Source organism: Salvelinus sp. IW2-2015, linkage group LG25 (genome assembly GCF_002910315.2).
Source record: "Salvelinus sp. IW2-2015 linkage group LG25, ASM291031v2, whole genome shotgun sequence".
NCBI lineage: Eukaryota > Metazoa > Chordata > Actinopteri > Salmoniformes > Salmonidae > Salvelinus > Salvelinus sp. IW2-2015.
The window spans coordinates 19,443,865-19,466,342 of record NC_036865.1 but is presented as its reverse complement, the minus strand read 5'-3'; the positions used below and the strand labels follow the sequence as shown (position 1 = coordinate 19,466,342).

The 22,478-nt window shown below is 43.6% G+C and overlaps 1 protein-coding gene across 6 annotated transcripts in view; it reads right to left on the bottom strand.

Annotated features, from left to right (window-relative positions):
- The window catches only part of LOC111951804 (protein bicaudal C homolog 1), a 66,361-nt gene that overhangs the window by 7,495 nt on the left and 36,388 nt on the right, over window positions 1-22,478 (bottom strand). Inside the window, exons 4-18 of one of the 6 annotated variants that reach the window (XM_023970032.1) lie at window positions 19,237-19,316; window positions 16,837-16,998; window positions 12,814-12,867; window positions 9,593-9,775; window positions 6,287-6,538; window positions 5,381-5,512; window positions 4,104-4,293; window positions 3,186-3,329; window positions 2,859-3,046; window positions 2,614-2,755; window positions 1,496-1,667; window positions 1,016-1,211; window positions 860-899; window positions 581-753; window positions 192-354 (exon numbers count right to left, since the gene is read on the bottom strand). In XM_023970032.1, coding sequence (XP_023825800.1) covers window positions 192-354; window positions 581-753; window positions 860-899; window positions 1,016-1,211; window positions 1,496-1,667; window positions 2,614-2,755; window positions 2,859-3,046; window positions 3,186-3,329; window positions 4,104-4,293; window positions 5,381-5,512; window positions 6,287-6,538; window positions 9,593-9,775; window positions 12,814-12,867; window positions 16,837-16,998; window positions 19,237-19,316 — 2,271 coding nt within the window. The remainder of the gene's footprint in view (window positions 1-191; window positions 355-580; window positions 754-859; window positions 900-1,015; window positions 1,212-1,495; window positions 1,668-2,613; window positions 2,756-2,858; window positions 3,047-3,185; window positions 3,330-4,103; window positions 4,294-5,380; window positions 5,513-6,286; window positions 6,539-9,592; window positions 9,776-12,813; window positions 12,868-16,836; window positions 16,999-19,236; window positions 19,317-22,478) is intronic. The other 5 variants (XM_023970034.1, XM_023970036.1, XM_023970033.1 and 2 more) reach the window with 5 other exon arrangements.

The following is a 22,478-nucleotide window of genomic DNA, read 5'->3' as shown; positions in this document are numbered from 1 at the left end:
ACACAGCATCTGCTGTTCAAGGTTAGACTTTGTTCCCTTTCTTTCTTACGTCATCATCATAACTTTCTCATCAACACTTTTGAGAGAGTTGACTGAGTGGGTGTGTTGATTTTCTTCCCTTTCTCTTCTCCTTTTGATTTCATAAAAAAAAAAAAAAAAAAGTTCAGACAAATATCTGCTGGGTAGCTCACCAGATTTGTTCTGCTTCCTCTTGGGACTGCTAACAGACGCTGGGAATTCGGCGTGGTTGACAAGACCGTTCCCAACCCCGTTCCTGTCCCTCCAGTTGTCAGAGTCACTGCCGTTGCCCACGCCCTCTCTGCTGCCGGAGCGGGACAGGGACAGGGGGGAGCCCTGGAGGAGAGAAGGGGGATATCAGATCCTACTGATAGATACATGTGCTGCAGTTATAAGCTCTCATTAATGGTTCAATTCAGTTAACTTTTTTGCTTTACAGATTCATCTTTTTTTATTTGTATTCATTATGATGTTTCATATTAGTCTTCACATAAGCTTTCATATCAGGTATGTTAGTAAAAACAKATTTTCTTCAACAGTTAAGTGGTCCATTTGTGTTTACCTCATAGTCAGAGTTTACTTCGTAGGTGGTACTCATTGTGGGTTTGTAGGAAACGTGGTTGGCCCTGCGCAGCTCCTTGATGGTCTCTGCTGGCATGGACTTGGAAAAACCCAGACCACTCCACGTGTTAGTTGGGGTCCGTACCTCAGTCACAACAGGCTTCTTCAACATAGCTGGACACAGACACAGATAAAACCTCTGTTACCAGAAAGGTCTGAAAAAAATGAACACAGTATCCCTTGAGACTAGACAGGAACTGCCCGAAAGATTGACACTTACCTTTGGTTGCTAACAGTTTTTTCTGTTCATATTCAAGCGCCTGAAACAGAGAGTAAAGTAAGGTCAGTGTCAGTTTTTCTACCTGTCAAATTCACTTGAGCCATCCGCTGATGTGTGAGTGCGTGTATGTGAGAGAGAAAAGTGGAGTTGGAATACCTCTAGTTGTACCTGCATGTTGGCAAAGGAGGAATGTGGTGCCAAGCGGATCCTGTCCCTTTCGTTCTGCTGTGCTGCCCTCTCTGCTGCCCGCTCACTGCCCGGCGCCCTCTTATCTGTCACAGGGCCGTCTGAAGCACTCGACTCTGGGTCTGACAGGAGGCAGTCTGAGCTGTGGGGGGGGGACAACAGAGAGCTACGATCATATTAGAAAGCCAGCAAGGTACAAACCCCATSACAACAGAGAAGCTTTCAGCACAGACAAGACATACAGGACAGTCTATTTACTATTATTTTCTTACCAACCAATCAAATATATTTTATAAAGCCCTTTGTATATCAGAAGTTGTCACAAAGTTCTTTAATTRTCTATTCTATGAATGTATGGGAGTCATACCCAGTGAATCAGAATGAGTTCTAGTCGTATTTTCATACCCTTGAGGCATAGGAATGAAAGAGTGAGGACATCTATAGTCTTACTGTAGCTCTGGACAGACATACTGGAGATGGGAGTTCTTGGTCCCCTGGAGAAGCTCCACCGCATGCCGTTTCCCTGACGTCTTACAGGAAGCCAGCATCTGTTTTAGCTCGTTCCCATTGGCTGAATGAGATGGGCTTCTGGGCATGCCCACTTCCACAAAGGTGTCAGAGTCTGGCAGAGAGAAAGTAAAAGAGCATTTGTGAAGAAACAGTAACGTGGGATATTATATTCCTTCCTTCGTGAGTTAATGAAGTTAGTCAATAGGCTATATATCTGACTGTATGTGCTATTATACTCTTTACATTCTTGTAGAATCCCTGTGCTTGACAACCAAGTTTTTGTTCTTCCAAAGCAACCTTTTCTTTCGAGTGCCTTGTTGCTCAGCTTTCCATCGTCTATCATGTATACATTTCAGTACATTGTTTGCACCTGTAAGTCACTCTGCATGATGGCTTGAGCGTGACTAAATGTAGCTGCTAAAACGTACAGTTGGCCCCGGTGTTAATAAAAAACAGAAGCAGTCTAATGAAGGAGATTTTCTCTTCTTTTCCCACTCTTCCAGGCAGTAACCCGGCCAGCAGAATAGGATCTGTGTGTGTGAGAGTGTAGGCCTCCTCGATATGCTTTTATTTGGTTATTTCTCCCTGGGCTTGATGGTTATGGGGAGCAGAGCCAGTTGGAACAGGATGGAGAACACAGGAGGAGGTCAGGGAGAGGAAACAGTTACTACTGTGACCAGCCAGGCTGGAGGCGGAGGCTGGGGAGCCCACTGAGCTCCAGTTCCAACAACACGGGAATGTGAGGAGTGTGAGAGCCAGGCTACACTCAAACCACACATGTTAGAGATGCAGGAAATTAGGGACCTCAACCACTGGAATACCAGCCATCAATGTCACCCTGCTGCAACCTTAGAAAAGTTGTTTGAATAGGAATTGGACCTGGACCGCATATTGATCTACGTATAAGAACAAGACAAATATATTGTGGTAGAAATTCACTTACAGGTAATAAGGCCAAATATCAAGGCTTTCTTTTGAGTATTATAAACCTTTTTAAAGTATAGCGACAAGAGTTACACATTTCCTTGTTGTCTGTAGGTGCGGTGTGAACGTGTTACCTTCGTCTTGGTTGGACTTGCTGGAGCGGGGTTCTGACTGATTGTGTACGCTGGCCTCCTGAACTGAGTCACACTGGTTGGGGTTCAGAACCGTGTCTGCCAGTGACGCACTGGACATCCTACCATAGACTGAGCCAGGATGCTGTATACAAACACAAATGTAGCTCTATACATTATACTCACTATAGGCAAGGTATATATTCAATGTAACAGCTAGTGAGTATATGTCTATGAAAGTCATTCACCTTGACATGTCCATTGATGGTACAGGGGCCTTTGGAGCAGTCAGGGACTCCGTTGGTCTGCTTGTCGATGGGGGCGAGGCCGGGGGGAGGGGACGGGGTGTTCTGGGTGTACCCCTTGACCCCAGAGAGCAGGATACTGCTCAGAGTGGCCTGGGCTACAGGGTGCATCATCAACTGAGACGAGAAGCCTGGACACATGAGGGAGGAAATCCTTCGGCGTTATCGTAACACTTTCATCATATCAATCCCTTCTAGATATTTGTGATCAAGGTGAGACCTCAAGGGGTGAGACCGTGAGCGATTGTGCACCAGCCAACTGTAACTCACCTTGTGTGCTGGTGAGAGAGCTGGGCCACAGTGAGGGGGAGGGAGACGGGGGGTTCTGCAGGGGGCTCATGGAAGAGTTCAGACTGTTGAGGACAGGAGCCGGGGAGCTACTGAGGGAATGGGGCGCTGAAGGCCCCAGGAGGCCTGGAGGAGAGAAAAACACAGTATAAGACTGTGTCTCATTACAGTATCACTCTACAATTAATTTCTTCCCATACCAGTAATAGATATTATTGCATACTACCACAATCACTCACCAAATCCTTTCATATCAGTGGTCAGGATTGAAATAAGAGAGAGACATTTGAGAGAACTGGGCCTTTGACAAATATAACTCAACACAGTCAATAACTTAATGCTAAACTATGCTACTTTCAACCCAAACATATCAAAGCAGACTGAAACAGGTTTGTGGGTTTGACAAACGGCTCATTTGACTCCAGAAATAAGGCTTGGATTTCTCTGGCAGGCTGAGCTGTAATCTGATGGAGAGGGATGTAGTAATTAACTACAGGCCGAGCTGTGGAGGCCCATATCTTACCCATGGGCATTTGGGTTCATACTGTACACCCCAGGAAGAGATGGCTTAAGCAAGACAATCATTCGCACTGTCAATGTGATCAGTTTCCAGACATAAACCTCCTACACACAACAGTTTATCCCATGATACAGAACTCATGATTCATTCTGCTGTAAAGGGGTTTGTCTCTTATTTATTATTGTAATTTTGTCTCCTTTCACAAGATAATAAAGTTGGATTACATATTACACTCAAGCCTCTTTTTCAATCACTGATCTATAAACGTGTGTGGGAAAGGGCCTTGGGTTGACCTTGTACATTTGTAGAAAGGCACCATCGATTTTCTTAAAGAATTCTCATAATGGTGTAAGAGGCTGATGTAAAGAGAACTCCATTACCCAGACTGCTCAGCCCCAGGCCAGCTGAGGCCAGGATATCCAGGCCGACGGGACAGATGAGAGTGGGGGAGGGGCCGATGGTTGAGGGGGACAGGGCTGATGACACCCCGTTGCTTTCCAGACCCAGCAGAAACTTCCGGGCCTCATACATGTTCACTGCATTCCGCTCCACACTCTTTACGATCACAGACTGGGAAAGAGAGAATGGAAGAAAGAGAGAGATGGAGAGACAGAGGAAAAAAGAGAAAACGAAATGGCAGGTTGTTGTCAGCATAAAATGCACTTCAGCAACGTAATTTTGTTTTTTCTTTAATGGAATGAACAGTGGAATCAAAAAGGGATTAGTAAAATGTCAAAACATKATTTTTTTATAAAGTGGTTCATTTCAATTCATGTGTGAGAAAGAGAGTTGGAAGTTGGAAAGGATATTCAACTTTCTCCAGTTCCAGCATTACCATTAAGAGTGCTTAGAAAACAGCGAGGAATAAAGAATGAACATGCACACAAATCATTTCTGTGGTCCTAAACTTGCCAAAGTTGGTCCTGCCAAATCGAGTCCAGTTACGATTTTTCTGACTCCACACCCTTCTTTATGGAGTAGCCAAATAGCCAGAAGCAAAGCGGTGTTTGGAAGGCCGTTTGGATTAGTAGTGTCACCTCGTTAAAGAAGAGAGGTCTGGGTAGGGCTGCGTTTACACTGGCACCACACCACCGTTCCCCACTGGCCTGTCTGGGTTTGGGAATCATGCCGGGCACACTGAGGAAAGGGCACCTGGCGAAGGTGGTTAGGCTGGGGCCCAGCAAATTTGATGTGCCTACTATATTGTTTGGATTTGGCTGATGACGCAAGGTGCTTTGTAGTTAGGTAGGGCTGGGAATTACCAAGGATAGGATATGTATTGTGATTCGTTACGGTGATTTGATGTTCCAAACATATTGCTCACCATATGTCTGCTGCAGAGAGATGAGAGAGCATGAGAAAACGAGTTTTGACKKGTCAGGGAAATAAAAGTGCTGAAAACATGTTGGCTCACTATTTAAAAAGAAGATGAGAACAAGCTATAGGATGACAAATACCAGAGTCTTCGAGTCAAATATCAATATATTGTCCAAAAATAATATCGCTCTATGTAACTGTATCGATTTTTCCCAGCACTATAGTCGGGGCCAGGAGAAAAACCTTGGATCTTAGCTGTAGCATTACCCTGGTAAAGTTGCTTCCTGGATTTGTGTTAAGGCCACTGTAACARACTAGATGTTCATGTTTAGTGTGGTACCTTGCTGGGCTGCTTTGGTTTGGGCTTGATGCTGATGAAGACATCCAGCTGCTCCATCAGAGCGGTGATACACTGGGGCTCCACCTCGATGTCTTCTTTAATGTCAAACATCAGCACCAGCGGTAGACAGCCCTGTGGAACACACACATCATCATCACGTTCCATGAAACAGACCCTTGTTACAGAACTAACACTCATAGAATACAACAGGGACAGTTTTTCCTGACCAGACATTTCAATTAAGAGCGAAAGCTCAGTTGAAAAACCACTACTTGAGAAATTCCAAAACAATTGACCAAAAAAGCCTGTTTTGCATGATCCCACCACAACCTCATTCCTACGTTATATTCAGCTGAGCGATAGAGGCCTTCCCATTGTGTGTAATTAAACCAGTTGGGCCAAGCTGGTGGTGACAGGCCGGGCCGGAGCTGTAATTTACAGTCCGATGGTCTAAACATGGCTCTCTGTGGGGGAGGCTCATCTCCTCGTCAAATGACTCGGTTCTCCCAAGGCAGACCAGAGGGGCCTCTTCTTGTGTGTCCCACGTACCAGACAGAAAAAGTTATGTTTACAAAAGGACTTCTGCATTTTTCAAGAGTCTTTGGGCAAAACTGCCACAGACAAAGGACATCAACACTAGCATAGCTGCATTATATTATGATTAATGTTACATTAATCAGGATGCCAAAATCTTTAAATGTAATGTCTTTGACATCTTGCTCAGCAATTGTTTTTACCCAAAGACAATTAAATGAATAACATTTTACCAAGACACCCACATAGCTGAAAGTGTCTTGGTCAGGGTCAGAACACAATAAAACTCCATATGCAATCCATATGCAGGGTCATTCTCCAACAGAAACAAGGCAATTACTTAATCTATACAAACCAAGCATGGAGACATACCATGAGGTACTGGCGCGCCACGCAGACAGACTCGATGATTCCCTGGATGTAGACAGTAGATTTCTTCTGGGGGCTGTTGGGGTCAGGGAAGTGGATCTGGGCTCCTGTCCTCTGGGTGATGTGCTTGATGTTGCTGCCGTTGCGGCCCATCATGAAGAGGTGGTGCTGGGGGGCGATGTCCAGGTGGGTACTGACTGAGATGGCACTGGCCAGGCTGCCCGCTAAGTGCTCCAGCAATATGGCAGTGCCTCTCTTGGATGAGATGAAAATCAATCAATAAATATATCAATACAATCAGTCAATCTGCAGAATCTAGCAATATTTAGATTAGTATTTTCTTATAGTGTGCAGACAAAAGCAAAGGCTAGCCTTTTAAAACAGAAATGTGCATCCTGTTGTTTTAACTCCAAAACGTTTTTGGACACTGTAAAGTCCATGGAGAATAAGAGCACCTTTTCCCAGCTGCCCACTGCACTGAGGCTAGGTCACCACCGATAAATCCACGATAATCGAGAATTTCAATAAGCATTTCCCTACGGCTGGCCATGCTTTCCTCCTGGCTACACCAACCCCGGCCAACAGCTCCGCACCCCCCGCAGCTACTTGCCCAAGCCTCCCCAGCTTCTCCTTCACCCAAATCCAGATAGCAGATGTTCTGAAAGAGCTGCAAAACCTGGACCCGTACAAATCAGCTGGGCTAGACAATCTGGACCCTCTCTTTCTAKAATTATCKGCCGCCATTGTTGCAACCCCTATTACCAGTCTGTTCAACCTCTCTTTCGTATCGTCCGAGATCCCRAAAGATTGGAAAGCTGCCGCGGTCATCCCCCTCTTCAAAGGGGGTGACACTCTAGACCCAAACTGTTATAGACCTARATCCATRRTGCCCTGCCTTTCTAAAGTCTTCGAAAGCCAAGTTAATAAACAGATCACTGACCATTTCAAATCCCACCGTACCTTCTCCACTGTGCAAAACGGTTTTCGAACTGGTCACGGGTGCACCTCAGCCACACTCAAGGTACTAAACGATATTATAACCGCCATCGATAAAAGACAGTACTGTGCAGCCGTCTTCATCGACCTGGCCAAGGCTTTCGACTCTGTCAATCACTGTATTCTTATCGGCAGACTCAACAGCCTTGGTTTCTCAAATTACTGCCTCGCCTGGTTCACCAACTACTTCTCAGACAGAGTTCAGTGTGTCAAATTGGAGGGCCTGTTGTCCGGACCTCTGGCAGTCTCTATGGGGGTACCACAGGGTTCAATTCTCGGGCCGACTCTTTTCTCTGTATATATCAACGATGTCGCTCTTGCTGCGAGTGATTCCCTGATTCACCTCTACGCAGACGACACCATTCTGTATACATCTGGCCCTTCTTTGGACATTGTGCTAACCTCCAAACGAGCTTCAATGCCATACAACACTCCTTCTGTGGCCTCCAYATGATCTTAAAACGGTAGTAAAACCAAATGTATCCTTTTCAACCGTTCGCTGCCCGCACCCGCCTGCCCGACTAGCATCACTACTCTGGATGGTTCTGACTTAGAATATGTGGACAACTACAAATACCTAGGTGTCTGGCTAGACTGTAAACTCTCCTTCCAGACTCATATTAAACATCTCCAATCCAAAATTAAATCTAGAATCGGCTTCCTATTTCGCAACAAAGCCTCCTTCACTCACGCCGCCAAACACACCCTCGTAAAACTGACTATCCTACCGATCCTCAACTTCGGCGATGTCATTTACAAAATAGCTTCCAATACTCTACTCAGCAAACTGGATGCAGTCTATCACAGTGCCATCCTTTTTGTCACCGGAGCCCCTTATACCACCCACCACTGCGACCTGTATGCTCTAGTCGGCTGGCCCTTGCTACATATTCGTCACCAGACCGACTGGCTCCAGGTCATCTATAAGTCTATGCTAGGTAAAGCTCCGCCTTTCCTTCCAGTTCTCTGCTGCCAATGACTGGAATGAATTGCAAAAATCGCTGAAGCTGGAGACTTATATTTCCCTCACTAACTTTAAACATCAGCTATCTGATCAGCTAACCGATCGCTGCAGCTGTATATAGCCCATCTGTAAATAGCCCACCCAATCTACCTCATCCCCATATTGGTTTTATTTACTTTTCTGCTCTTTTGCACACCAGTATTTCTACTTGCACATCACCATCTGCTCATCTATCATTCCGGTGTTAATTTGCTAAATTGTAATTACTTCGCTACTATGGCCTATTTATTGCCTTACCTCCTCACGCCATTTGCACACACTGTATATAGACTTTCTTTTTTCCCCTATTGTGTTATTGACTGTACGCTTGTTTATTCCATGTGTAACTCTGTGTTGTTGTTTGTGTCACACTGCTTTGCTTTATCTTGGCCAGGTCGCAGTTGTAAATGAGAACTTGTTCTCAACTAGCTTACCTGGTTAAATAATGGTGAAATAAWWWWTTTWWWAAATATCCAGACACTCTGTTCAAAGGAGCTAGCAAAGGTGAGTGAGTGACTGTGTGGACAGCACTCTCAACTAAAGTTACCCTCTGGGGCAAGGGAAAACACAGTAAAAAAGGAAATTCATTTTGCACATCCAAATATGTCAAAAGAGCAGGAAGAAAAACCAATGAAAAGAGTGTCCACTCTGAGCTAGTGAACCAACAACATTTCAACCATAGTTTACACCACAGTAAACCACTGTTTTTCAATGCCACCTGGCAGCCAACAGAATGGTCTGATTCTCTGCCTCCGCAAACAATTATTGGATGAATTAGAAGGCCTTCCAATGGAACTCCAGCCTGAGGCCAGCACAGTAATCCACAGTGGTTTTGGCAGACCCCTTTTACAGAGCAAGGTCTCTCACTACATAGCATACATACTCCCCCCAAAACCCCAGCCCCAATCTGGCCAGCATCCCAAGTTAAAATGACGCCGTACACTAACTCCCCTAGGCTGGGTTGTACTGAAGGTCAGAGTGCGGGTGGGTCAGTGTTAGGTGGGTGGGGGGTGTTGGGTTGAGTAGTGAGAAAGGTTCCAGGGCACCAGCCACAGCTCTGAGGCCCAGGGGAGAAGGGGAGAGGAAGAGGGAGCGCCAGACAACTTATATTAGACATTTACTTGCTCATGGGCTAGAGAACAGTGCTTGGTTTTAAAGGCAACAGTACTGTAATTCCCACTAGGGAGCTGACCAAGCAACCCTCTGGTCACAGCAGTCCACTTCTCTAACCACTAGGCCCCAACCCCTGCTGTTCACTAAGTACTGTGGTATGTTGGTGGGTAGATGTGAGGGGTGTTGCTGGGCCTCACCTTGACGGCACTAGAGTTGTTCTGGGAGCCGCGGACCACTCCGGTGGTCCCATAGAGACGTGTGGGGGGCTTGAAGGAGACGGTGAGGTTGTATGTCTGGGAGATGTGCTGCACTGTGGGGGAGCCTGGGTCAGGCTGCACGATGGCCGGCAGCTCAAACGACAGAACCAGAGGGAGCAGCTCCTGAGAATGATAAAGATGAATAGACCAAGAGAAAGAGTGTGTGTGTGTGTGTGTGAGAGTGAGAGTGAGAGTGAGAGTGAGAGAGAGAGAGAGAGAGAGAGAGAGAGAGGGCGAGAGAGAGGGCGAGAGAGAGGGCGAGAGAGAGCGACATACATACAGTCAGTGGTGTAAAGTAAATAAGTAAAAATACTACTTAAGTTGTTTTTTGGAGGTATCTGTGGTTTACTATTTATATTTTGGACAACTTTTACCTCACTACATTCCTAAAGAAAAGATGCACTTTGTACTCCCATACATTTTCCCTGGCACCAAAAAGTACTAGTTACATTTTGAATGCTCAGGTAGAACAGCAATATGGTCCAATTCAAACACCTATCAATATAACTTGTTGCCATCCCTACTGCCTCTGATCTGGCGGACTCACTAATCTCAAATACTGCATTTGTAAATAATGTCTGAGTATTGGAGTGTGCCCCTACAAAAAAATATATATAAATAATAATAAATTGTGCTGTCTGGTTTGCTTAAAAAGGTGCACTATGCAGAAATCACTCTGACATTTTCTGGTTGCTAAAATTCAAATAGTATAGTGTAGAGAATCGTTGTACCATCTAAACCGCTGCAAAATATATTTTATACATATGCAGCTTTAATATAAGGAATTTGATGTACAGCATTGACTTTTACTCAAGTATGACAACGGAGTACTTTTTCCACCACTGCCTACAGTTATTGCCATTACCATCATCATACTATCATTTTGCCACAAGTGCAAACTTTAGGCAATTTCCCTGTAGTATGTAACGGAGTCCATTTGAATAGTGAAACAGTAAAGACGTAGGAGTGAAAACGTTGAGAGAGATCTCTTTACATAGGGTTGGCATGTACACATCTACACAGACATAACATGTCTCACTTCAGCCYGGAGTGGCCAAACATGGCATAGACATGTTTTAACTCAATAAAACCACTGACTGCTGTCTATCACAATGGGTTCAACTGTGCCAGTACTCAGTAGGGACCGGAGACGTTACGTCCTTCATCACACACATGCTACAGCAGACTTCCATTGGGAGCTGATTAAACATACAGTACAACACTGTAGCAGCAGATCATGTCTGCTCCTAGACAGTCTGTTCATACTCAGACTGTGAATGTTAAGGTAAAGTCACTAAATAATATATCAAGTCAAGCTATCACAGAGAACAGAGACTAAAAGTGGACTCCATCACTCAAATCACAGCAGTCATTCAAACAGCCTAGATGGAGGCCAGGAGATTTTGCTGACAAGTTCATACATACACATAAGTCTACTCATGTATGTGCGCACACACACACACACACTTATCCAAACACTCAGTCTTGGGCAGTGCGCCATAGCTTAGGCTGCCAGAGAAGGACAAACAGCATGAATTACTCCGACCAAAGAAATGCACCCATGATTAATCCCATATGTTTCTGGCCCTAGTTTTATATCATGTTGCAGGAGTTCCACTGTAAAGTCAGAGTCAGTGAGTATGGAAACACAGAGGGGACAAACAGAATGGCCCAACCAGGCGCTCTGAATGAAGAACAGCTTAGATAGAACTACCATAAACTTTTTAAAACGGGTCTTCCAGGCAACTTTAAGCTTAATATGTATTCAATCTGGAGGTGTGCATGAGTCCTGCAGACAAAAGGACAGAAAGGAAGATATTGTATGAAGACTGAATAACAACTACACAAAGACTAAATACAGACTAAAGTGTTCATTACACACAATCAAGTTTAAGGGTACAACTCAATCTGAGCCTTCCCTTTATAACAGCTAGAAGACCAAAGTTCTGGCACAAACAAGGGATGTTCCACATCTGCACTTCATGGAAGGGAAAACTCATCAAATCCATTCAATCATTGTTTTGGTCCCAGGCAAAGACAGATGAGGCCACCCAGGATCATGTACTGTTAACCAAAACAGCACAGAGGCTGCTCCGGAACAAACAAACTTGAAAGGTCTTCTCTAAACCCTGCTGCTAGAGGATAGTGTATATCGAAGTGGCGACGATTCATTTATTTTCCTTTTTTTTTTTTAATGGCAGCCAACATCAGTACGAAGCAGAGTAGGGTTTTTATTTGGGTGAAGGGGTGGYGGGTTGTTGGACGTTTGGGTTAAGGGTAGCTGGGTAGGTGTTAATACCGTATGTGGGGTGTCTGTACAGATGTTGTCATATGGTTGGGCAGTATGAAAAGAATATGCCAAAGGTTACAGGTGTGAATAGTTGTACTTAGTGACATGAGTAAGGACAGAGTACAGGTTTGGGTAGTAGCTGGGCTGCTGTTTGGGGCGAGGGGTGCTATGTGATTGGGTGGACTGGTAGAGTATGGATGCTAGGTGTTTGGCTTCGGGAGGCGAGGAGTCCTGCTTCGACTGACAGAAGCAGGCAGGATGTCAGAGGAAAGTGGTCTTTGATCCTCCCCACTCATCCGCTGGCTGCGTGTTCTTTGGAGGGTAGAACAGATCATGTGGCTATTACAGCTTATTTTATAAACCCCTTCCTAAAACAACGGTACCCTCAAATGCTACTTCCAAATTCCATTTGTTAACTTTTTTATCAAGGAAGTGCATGAACTGGGTTGCGCCCTGTTGTCTGTGAAAACACACTCCTTCGTGCACTCTCTCGCACTCAGCTTATTTGTCTTGGTCCACTCGGAGAGGGAGCACGTGCGTGCAAAGAATTGTGATGGCGGAGAAACAAGTGGAAGGTCTGGACCGCAGAGGCTCACACGAGTGGAATGGCCCTCCTCCCTCTGAGATGGATCAGGAGCTCTACCAAGCCAGACGCACTGTGTGCTGGGCTTGAACCGTTTGCTCTGTACCCTGTTCCACATGGGCTATGGCCAGAGCATTACCACAGAGTTCACAGGCTCCACAGCTAACACATGCAGTTAAAAGACAACTAAAGGATGACTGTAGTGACACATGCTTACAATAACAGCCTGTTCAAAGTTCTATAGCTCAGACCTCAGAGAGACCTCCATAGAAATGACATCCAACTTACCCTGATTTTGGATCGAGCTGCCTCTACCCCTCCTGGCTGGCCTGCAATGGACACCTGTTCAGATGGACAGACAGAAGTCATTGTTATAGTTTAGCTATTACCGTTACATCAAAACTGGAATCTAAAGCCGTGAAAAGAGAACCTTAGGCAAAATGTCCATTTAGACCCATCATTATCGTTTCCTTTACATTTTTGTCATTTAGCAGATGCTCTTATCCAGAGCGATTTACAGTTAGTCCATTCATCTTAAGATAGCTAGGTGGGACAACCACATATCACAGGCATAGAAAGTACATTTTTCCTCAGTAATGTAGCTGTCAGTAGAGTGAGAGGTAGAAGGGCTGTCTCTTATACACATCTAGATGTGTATAAGAGACAGGTACAAGTGCTGGTTAGGTGTATTAAAAAAATCCCGCCCAAATTTTTTTGTTTTTCATCACAACCCAATCAGAATAACACCATAAAGAGGAAGATGGTTTGGAGACTCTTACCATCTTTAAGAACCCAGACCCACTATTAATAACACAGACCCACCCATTTCCTTTCATCACTTTACATCCTGACTGTGTGCCTGTGATTAAAATAATTGTGACATAAATAAAATAAAAAAGATAAAAGCCTTTATTAGATATCCTGCCAGCGGATCGGTAATCTCTCTCCTCCTCTCTCCCTTTTCAAGCCCTTCATCTGGAACTCACCATAACGGAGCAAACCAGGCTTTGGCCGACAGAGTCATCACTCCGGAATAAATTTAATCAGCACTTCTGAACAAATTAAGCCCCAGTCTTTAAGACTAGCTGGTAACAACAAAAAAAGAGGGGGAAAAAAAGAAATGGCCATAGGAAAGAAACCAGAATAACTCGATCTACAGCAATCCTTTAAGTGAACCACAAAAAATATTAAATACATAAGATGCTTAATGAGTGACAACAACAAATATATAAAAGGTAACTTTATCCCATTCCTTAACAATATCAAAGCAGATCTACTTAGATGGAACAATCGTCCCATAAATCTTACAGGTAGAATAAACCAACATTTTCAGACTTATTCTCAGTAATACCAATCACCCCACTGAAGACATTCTTTAAAAAAGTATACTCGGTCATAACAAACTTTATATGGGCAAAAAAAACTCATAGAATAAAAAGGAAAGTTTTACATCTTCCCAAGTCAGAGGGTGGTTTTAACCTTCCAGACTTAGAATTCTATCAACTCGCCACCCAAAGCTTTAACTTGCGACATATTGTTAAATGCACTAAAGAGGAACAATGGAGTACATAATGAACATGCACATGCTCACCCCCTGAATCTTTTRATGTCTATCTTCAATCGATAAAGCTAAGAACATTAACTTCAATCCTTGGATAGCTTTTTAGAATTCTCTGATAAATTGGTCCACATGGAAAACTAAAGGCATTGAAACCATAAATGACTTGGTAATAGGAAATACATTTTTTAAAAAGCCATTTTTGACTGACCAATGTAGATATTTTCAAATACATGCAACATAAGTTTAATATCACAACATTTTTTTCGAAATCTTTTGTATATCCAAGCAATCTTGAGGGAATCCTATTTGAGTCAGAAAAGGATATTCATATGATAGGTAAGATATACAAAACCTTGCAGAGAGCCTATCCAACTGACAATCTGTTAGAAAATATAAACTATTGGAACAAAGACTTAAATATAACTGATATTTTTACAAGATGGAGGGAATGTTGGAACATATCTAACGAAAATGCATGCTTAATCAAGTATAAACTAATGTATAAACGATTGAAAAAAATTCACAATTTCTACAGCACAACGGCAGAGTCGTCTCTTAAGTGTAAAACTAACAATGAGTCAATAATCCATGCCTTCTGGGAATGTTATAAAGTCCAAAAGTTATGGGCGGAGTTCAAAAATTGGCTGTCAGAAGTATTACAATGTCAATATACTTTGAATCCGTCTGTCTGCATATTTTTAAAGACATGGCATATGAGGGGGCAGTGAGATACCCGATGGGTTGGAAAAGACTTTTCTCGATAATCCTCCATCGTTAACACAATGGAAAGGTCAAATGCGTTATTATCTAAATGTTGAAAGTGCTTGAGCGACGGAGAGAAACAAAATGGTGTAGTTTGAGGCAATGCGGGCGCTAAGGGCGTGAGGTGGTGGGTCTGGGCAGGTGTGATTTTGTTGATCTTTGTGAGCGTTTGTATGTTTTGTATTGTTTAAAAAATTATAATCATTCAACAACAAATAAATTGGCAGCTTGCCTCCTCCAGAGGTGTATGTAAATGGTAATTACAGCTGGTTCCTACTGCACATCTATCCAATCCAGCCCAAACACACTGGCTTCCTATGGTGCAGCCAATCAAAACAGCCAATGACAACGGCTCTCTGCAATACTGCCACTGAATGCCACTCTAGCAACTAGCAAATGGGACATACTCAAATGAGGACATACAGTTGAAGTCGAAAGTTTACATACACCTTAGCCAAATACATTTAAACTCAGTTTTTCACAATTCCTGACATTTAATCCTAGTAAAAATTCCCTGTCTTAGGTCAGTTAGGATCACCACTTTATTTTAAGAATGTGAAATGTCAGAATAATAGAGATTTATTTCAGCTTTTATGTCTTTCATCACATTCCCAGTGGGTCAGACATTTACATACACTCAATTAGTATTTGGTAGCATTGCCTTTAAATTGCTTAACTTGGGTCAAACGTTTCAGGTAGGCTTCCACAAGCTTCCCACAATAAGTTGGGTGAATTTTGGCCCATTCCTCCTGACAGAGCTGGTGTAACTGAGCCAGGTTTGTAGGCCTCCTTGCTCGCACACGCTTTTTCAGTTCTGCCCACACATTTTCTATGGGATTGAGGTCAGGGCTTTGTGATGGCCACTCCAATACCTTGACTTTGTTGTCCTTAAGCCATTTTGCCACAACTTTGGAAGTATGCTTGGGGTCATTGTCCATTTGGAAGACCCATTTGCGACCAAGCTTTAACTTCCTGACTGATGTCTTGAGATGTTGCTTCAATATATCCACATACTTTTCCACCTCATGATGCCATCTATTTTGTAAAGTGCATCAGTCCCTCCTGCAGCAAAGCACCCCCACAACATGATGCTGCCACCCTCGTGCTTCACGGTTGGGATGGTGTTCCTCGGCTTGCAAGCGTCCCCCTTATTCCTCCAAACATAAATTGTCATTATGGCAAAACAGTTCTATATTTGTTTCATCAGACCAGTGGACATTTCTCCAAAAAGTADGATCTTTGTCCCCATGTGCAGTTGCAAACCTTGCTTTGGCTTTTTTATGGCGGTTTTGGAGCAGTGGCTTCTTCCTTGCTGAGCAGGCTTTCAGGTTATGTCGATATAGGACTCGTTTTACTGTGGATATAGATACTTTTGTACCCGTTTCCTCCAGCATCTTCACAAGGTCCTTTGCTGTTGTTCTGGGATTGATTTGCACTATTCGCAGAAAAGTACGTTCATCTCTAGGAGACAGAACACGTCTCCTTTCTCAGCAGTATGTTGGCTGCGTGGTCCCATGATGTTTATACTTGCATACTATTGTTTGTACAGATAAACGTGGTACCTTCAGGTATTTGGAAATTGCTTCCAAGGATGAACCAGACTTGGAGGTCTACAATTATTTTCTGAGGTCTTGGCTGATTTCTTTTGATTTCCCATGATGTCAAGCAAAGAGGCACAGCGTTTGCAAGGTAGGCCTTGAAATACATCCACAGCCTATCAGAAGCTTCTAAAGCCATGACATAATTTTATGGAATTTTCCAAGCTGTTTAAAGGTACAGTCAACTTAGTGTATGTAAACTTCAGACTTCAACTGTATACCAGTTCCATGTGGTTAAAAAAAAGTAAATACAGCCTGTGCAAACAGAGAACCCATGACAGTTCCACACAAATGTGGTTGGTGATGGCACAGCACATTAACTAGTATTCAGTCTATCAGATGCAGTATACATTGTTAATTGTACATATACGGTGGTATATCTCTCTGTACCTGGTTGCTCTTCTCCGCCTGGTTGTTGCGGTTGGAGTCGGGGAAGTGGATGTGGCAGCCCGTGTCCTCCATCACCTTCTTGATGTTGTTACCTCCCTTGCCGATGACGTGGGAGTGCTCTGTGTGGGACACGTCCATCTTAAGGGTTACCCTGTTACTCTGCTGGGGAGAGGAAGGAGGGGCAGACACACTTCTTAAGCAGGCCTGCCAGAATGTTCACTTAATAGTGAATGATATGACAGAAATCTAACATGCGTAAATATTAAATTCTATAACAACATATGACTGTAAACCATGACAATATTGTGAATATTGACACAGCTTAAATATTGGGGCTCCCGAGTGGCACAGCGGTCTAAGTTCTTAACTGACTTGCCTAGTTAAATAAAGGTTAAATAAAAAAATATATTGACATTGTTTATTAGCCGAGGAGCATTCAAGCTAACGGGCCAGAACAAAACTAGACTATCAGTCTATAATAGTAGAATGACTTTGAAGACAAATAGGATGCATCTCTTCCACCCACACCCACGGCTCTGGTACAACACCACTGCCAGGCAGATGGGTCCACCACGAGAAGCTAATACCAGTCCCCAATGCTCCACTTAGAGGCATGAGGAATATAACCAATCACATCCAATTACATGGAGCTGAAGCAGATAAGCCTAAAAGTATGTTGTTTACAAAAAGTTTCACTTGACAATTCCATTGATATTAATGAGAGCTAATCATAGTTGTTTCATATTCAACTCATTGGGGTGCAATATGTAGCCAGCCAACCATGTGCTAGAGGTCTTCATGGGTCAAAAAAGTTGGACCTGTTCCGAAATGGACCTGGGGCTTTCTCACCCGGACCCTATACGCATAAATGTATTTAAAAAATATAGAGACCCATTCCGAACTGACCCAAGGACAAGTAGACCCATTCCGTAAAGACCTGGTTGGATCCAGACCCGGTCCGATTCAAGTGAAGGAAGCAGCAGAAAAGTCATTTAAGCTACTTTATTAACCAGAGCTGATACAGCGTGAGAGGAGGGAGGGAGAGGTGCCGCTCTAGCTGGCGGGGATGGGCTGTACTGTAAGCGAGTGACACGGAGCAGGGAGGGAGAGACCGCAACCAACCAAGCCGACTCGCGCTATAGTAGACTAATAGCTGCCATGGCTAGGTTATTTATCATCAAATATGATTACGTATTACCGGTCTTGACTGCATCAAACCAGGAGAAGCTAGTTAAGCTAGCTAACGTTAGCTAGCTAGGCTAATTGAAGCTGCAGTGCATACGCTTTCTCATCCTACAGTTACAAATGACAACTCAGAATATTAGCTAAATAGCCAGTGGTGTAAAGTACTTAAGTACTACCAAAGTCGTTTTTTGGTGTATCTGTACTTTACTATTTATATTTTTGACAACTTTTACTTCACTACATTCCAAAAGAAAAAAAATTACTTTTTACTTCTTACATTTTCCCCTGACACCCAAAATTACTCGTTACATTTTGAATGCTTAACAGGACAGGGAAATTGTCTAATTCACGCACTTATCAAGAGAACATCCCWMGTCATCCCTACTGCCTCTGATCTGGTGGACTCACTAAACACATATGTCTGAGTGTTGAACTGTGACCCTGGCTATGCGTAAATTTAAAAAACGAAATTGTGTCATCTGGTTTGCTTAATATAAGACCTTTTAAATGTACTTAAGTACATTTAAAACCAAGTATTTTTACTCAAGTATTATTTTACTGGGTGACTTTTACTTGAGTAATTTTCTTTTAAGGTATCTTTACTTAAGTATGAAAATTGGTTACTTTTTCCACCACTGTAAATAGCAGTCTCTCTCTCTCGTTCTCTCTCAGCAGTTGCGTTCAGATCTGTACGGGCCCTTCCGAACAAGTCAGTTAAAGTTACACATAACCGTGACGATCAGATCTGACCCAGACCCGTAACATTATTTACAATTCTGGATCCAAACCCGGTTGGGTCCCGGATCGGGTCTCGGGACCTAGAAAAGCGGCTATTCGGTTACTGATAGATTTGTGAAGCCCTCTACCGTGTGCAGAGAAAATACTTTCGAGTGTTATGATAAAACCCGCCCACAGGGTGTGCTATGGTGAGCCCATTTTAGGATGAGGATGTTTGTTGCCATAGAGACAAGACTTGCACCATGCCAAGCCARTACACACTCAGGAAATTAAGCACTGGCCACCTTGGTGGCAAGTCATATTACAAGTCTGAGATTCTCAAATTGAAGAGGAAGAAAACCAAGGCTTTCTAGAGCATAAAATAAGACACTCATTGGATCCATCTGTGTCTACCATCCTCTAGCTGATCATTTAGGGAGGTCAGTGTTGGTGTTGCCATGACAACAAAACAAAAACCTTTCCATCATTCATACATACCTTTGTGTCGAGGACTGACATGATTCGGTCTTTGGCTTCCCGCACGTTGTCTCTCTTTCCACAAACCTTAATGTGCGGATCTGGAGGAGAGAGAGGAGAGGTTGAGAGAGAGAACAAAAAGAGACAAAGAGAAAATGGTGGAGAGATCAAGATCTCAAGAAGAGACTATTTGAACACCTTTTCCCAAGCCTATGAGTTGATGGGATCCGTTATGACATCAGGTAAAGCACTACCGTAAATGCTCCTTTCAGATGTGATGACTCTCATTATAGGCTCTTACACAGCAATGTTGTATCACTATCAGTCAGACAGTACTGGATACAATGGCCACTTAAATTAGCCCAGAGATAAAGGCAGTCCCATGTGTTTCACTTCATTCCTACAAACCTCATCCAGTCGATCAGTGCCAAAGGCGTAACACTGTTCCTCTGTCTGTCTGGTTAAATAGATGAAATCCTCCTCCAGTGGTCAAACATCAAGGTTGTGTCCTTTGAGTCAAGCTAAACTAAATACTACCTAAATGGCTACACATGTGTCTACTACATCACAACTGTTCAGTTCAAAAACTGCAGAGAAAATATAAAATATCTGCACATCATAATACATTCTGGGCAAATGTGTCAATTATTTGAGTAAACTGCACTTGTAGAGACCCTCTCAGCTCTTGTACAGCAACTCACAACATAAATACACAGTGCTGCTAATGCTTATGGCTGTAGAGTCCATCTGGGCATGCAGCGAGCCAGCTCCTAGGAGCCCCCCTTTCTTGACTGTACGGAGGGGCAGGATGTCAGTTAAGCGCCTTCCAGGAACCCCCCTCCCCACACACTCACCCCAAATAGCTACGATTTACTTTGTATACTCTTACAGAAGAAAATATTTATATTCAGAGTTTGTTTACAGACACTTTATAAAACCCATTGACATTGGTTGGGTTTAGAGATTTTAGAGGTAATGAGCAGGAAAATGCAGGTAAAACCGTATAATGTAAAACAGAAGAGTTCATCCAAATGTAAACTATTACTGAAACCATCATTCAAAGAAACAGAACAGTCCGTTATTGTATCCTGTGCTGTATAGGCCGAACACCACATCAAAGCTCCAATTACACAACCAAACAGAAACTCTCCATAGAGTCACAAAACAAAAACTAAGAGGAAAACACATGAACTGGCCCTGGTCCCTACTGAGGAGAGATCTGGGTTGGCTAGGCTCTGGAATGCTGCTGCAGGGAAGTGTTTAGAAGCCTCAGTGTTCCATTTTTTAAAAATGGGCCTGGGGAGGGATTGTGGGAGCAGTGGAAGGCCGTGTGGATCTCGTCAGTGCGACATGGGACCTCCGTGGCCTCAACGCTGAAACAAGATCATAGAAGAGTGAAAAGAAAAATGCTGCGAGACAAAAAAAACGAAACAAAAACAACCTAAATGCCTCAAGTCCACATTGGGTTACATCAAGATAGGAGTGGGCGCAGTCAGACAGAAAAACAAAGGAAAAACACAGCAGTATTAGAGGTGACTGACACAGCTTTGGTTCTAGGAAACATTCCAAACACACAGCTGTGACTAGAGACTGTAAAGTCCACATCTACTTCCTCTGGTGGCATCTCACCAGCAGAGGGCGTGTTGGCCTTCCACTGGCCTAACCTGCACATCTGGTACTCATTAGTGGGGCAAAATGAGTGTTGCTATGTGTGACGTGGAACACCCACACATTTTTTAAGTGAGCGGTGTGTACTCATATGATTGACTGTGGAACACCTTAAGTGTTAATTTGACACACAAAACACCTAGAAAAGCAAAAATATGGCAATACAGCTAAGAAGAATAGTCTTGGTAGTTGACACTTGACAAAAAATTAACCATTTCTGAACCCTCTGCTTACTGGCAAATACTTTTTTTCCAGCATGGGCTTACACCCTGAAGTCACACAAACGCTCAGAATTAAAGTCAATTTGGATCTAGGTACCGCAGATGTTTAACATCTGCAAAATGACTGAAAGACGAAGAAAGATTGGTAAAAGAATGGCGGCTGAACAAACATAACAAGTTGGAAGTCGAGTTCAGGTTAATGGTCTTGCTGCTGTCCCGATTTCCCGAAAAGCTAAACATTTTCCAAATGATTCCCGCGTGTAAAGAGTGCCCGCCTTGACCAAATGCCATGAACTTGGACTACTTGCACAAAAGATAAATACAGTGCCTTCGGAAAATATTCAGACCCCTTGACTTTTCCCACATTTTGTTACGTTACAGCCTTATTCTAAAATMGATTAAATTGATGAGGCGAAAAAACTATCTACACACAATACCCCATAATGACAAAGCAAAGAGGTTGAGAAATGTAACAATTTTTTTTACACATAAAAACTGAAATAGTACATTTACATAACTATTCAGACCCTTTACTCAGTACTTTGTTGAAGCACCTTTGGCAGCGATTACAGCATCAAGTCTTTTTGGGTATGATGCTACAAGCTTGGCACACCTGTATTTGGGGAGTTTCTCCCATTCTTCTCTGCAGATCCTCTCAAGCTCTGTCAGGTTGGATGGGGAGCGTTGCTGCACAGCTATTTTCAGGTCTCTCCAGAGATGTTCGATCAGGTTCAAGTCCGAGCTCTGGCTGGACCACTCAAGGACATAAAGAGTCCCGAAACCACTCCTGCYTTGTCTTGGCCGTGTGCTTATGMTCATTGTCCTGTTGGAAGGTGAACCTTCACCCCAGTCTGAGGTCCTGAGCGCTCTGGAGCAGGATRTCATCAAGGATCTCTCTGTACTTTGCTCTGTTCATCTTTGCCTTGATCCTGACTAGTCTCCCAGTCCCTGCCGCTGAAAAACATCCCCACAGCATGATGCTGCCACCACCATGCTTCACCGTAGGGATGGTGCCAGGTTTCTTCCAGATGTGACGCTTGACATTCAGGTCAAAGAATTCAATCTTCGTTTTATCAGACCAGAGAATCTTGCTTCTCATGGTCTGAGAGTCTTTAGGTACCTTTTGGCAAACTCCAAGCAGGTTGTCATGTGCCTTTTACTGAGGAGTGGCTTCCGTCTGGCCACTCTACCATAAAGGCCTGATTGGTGGTGCTGCAGAGATGGTTGTCATTTTGGAACGTTCGCCCATCTCCACAGAGGAACTCTGGAGCTCTGGTCACCTCCCTGACCAAGGCCCTTCTCCCCCGATTTCTCAGTTTGGCTGGGCGGCCAACTCTAGGAAGAGCCTTGGTGGTTCCAAACTTCTTCCATTTA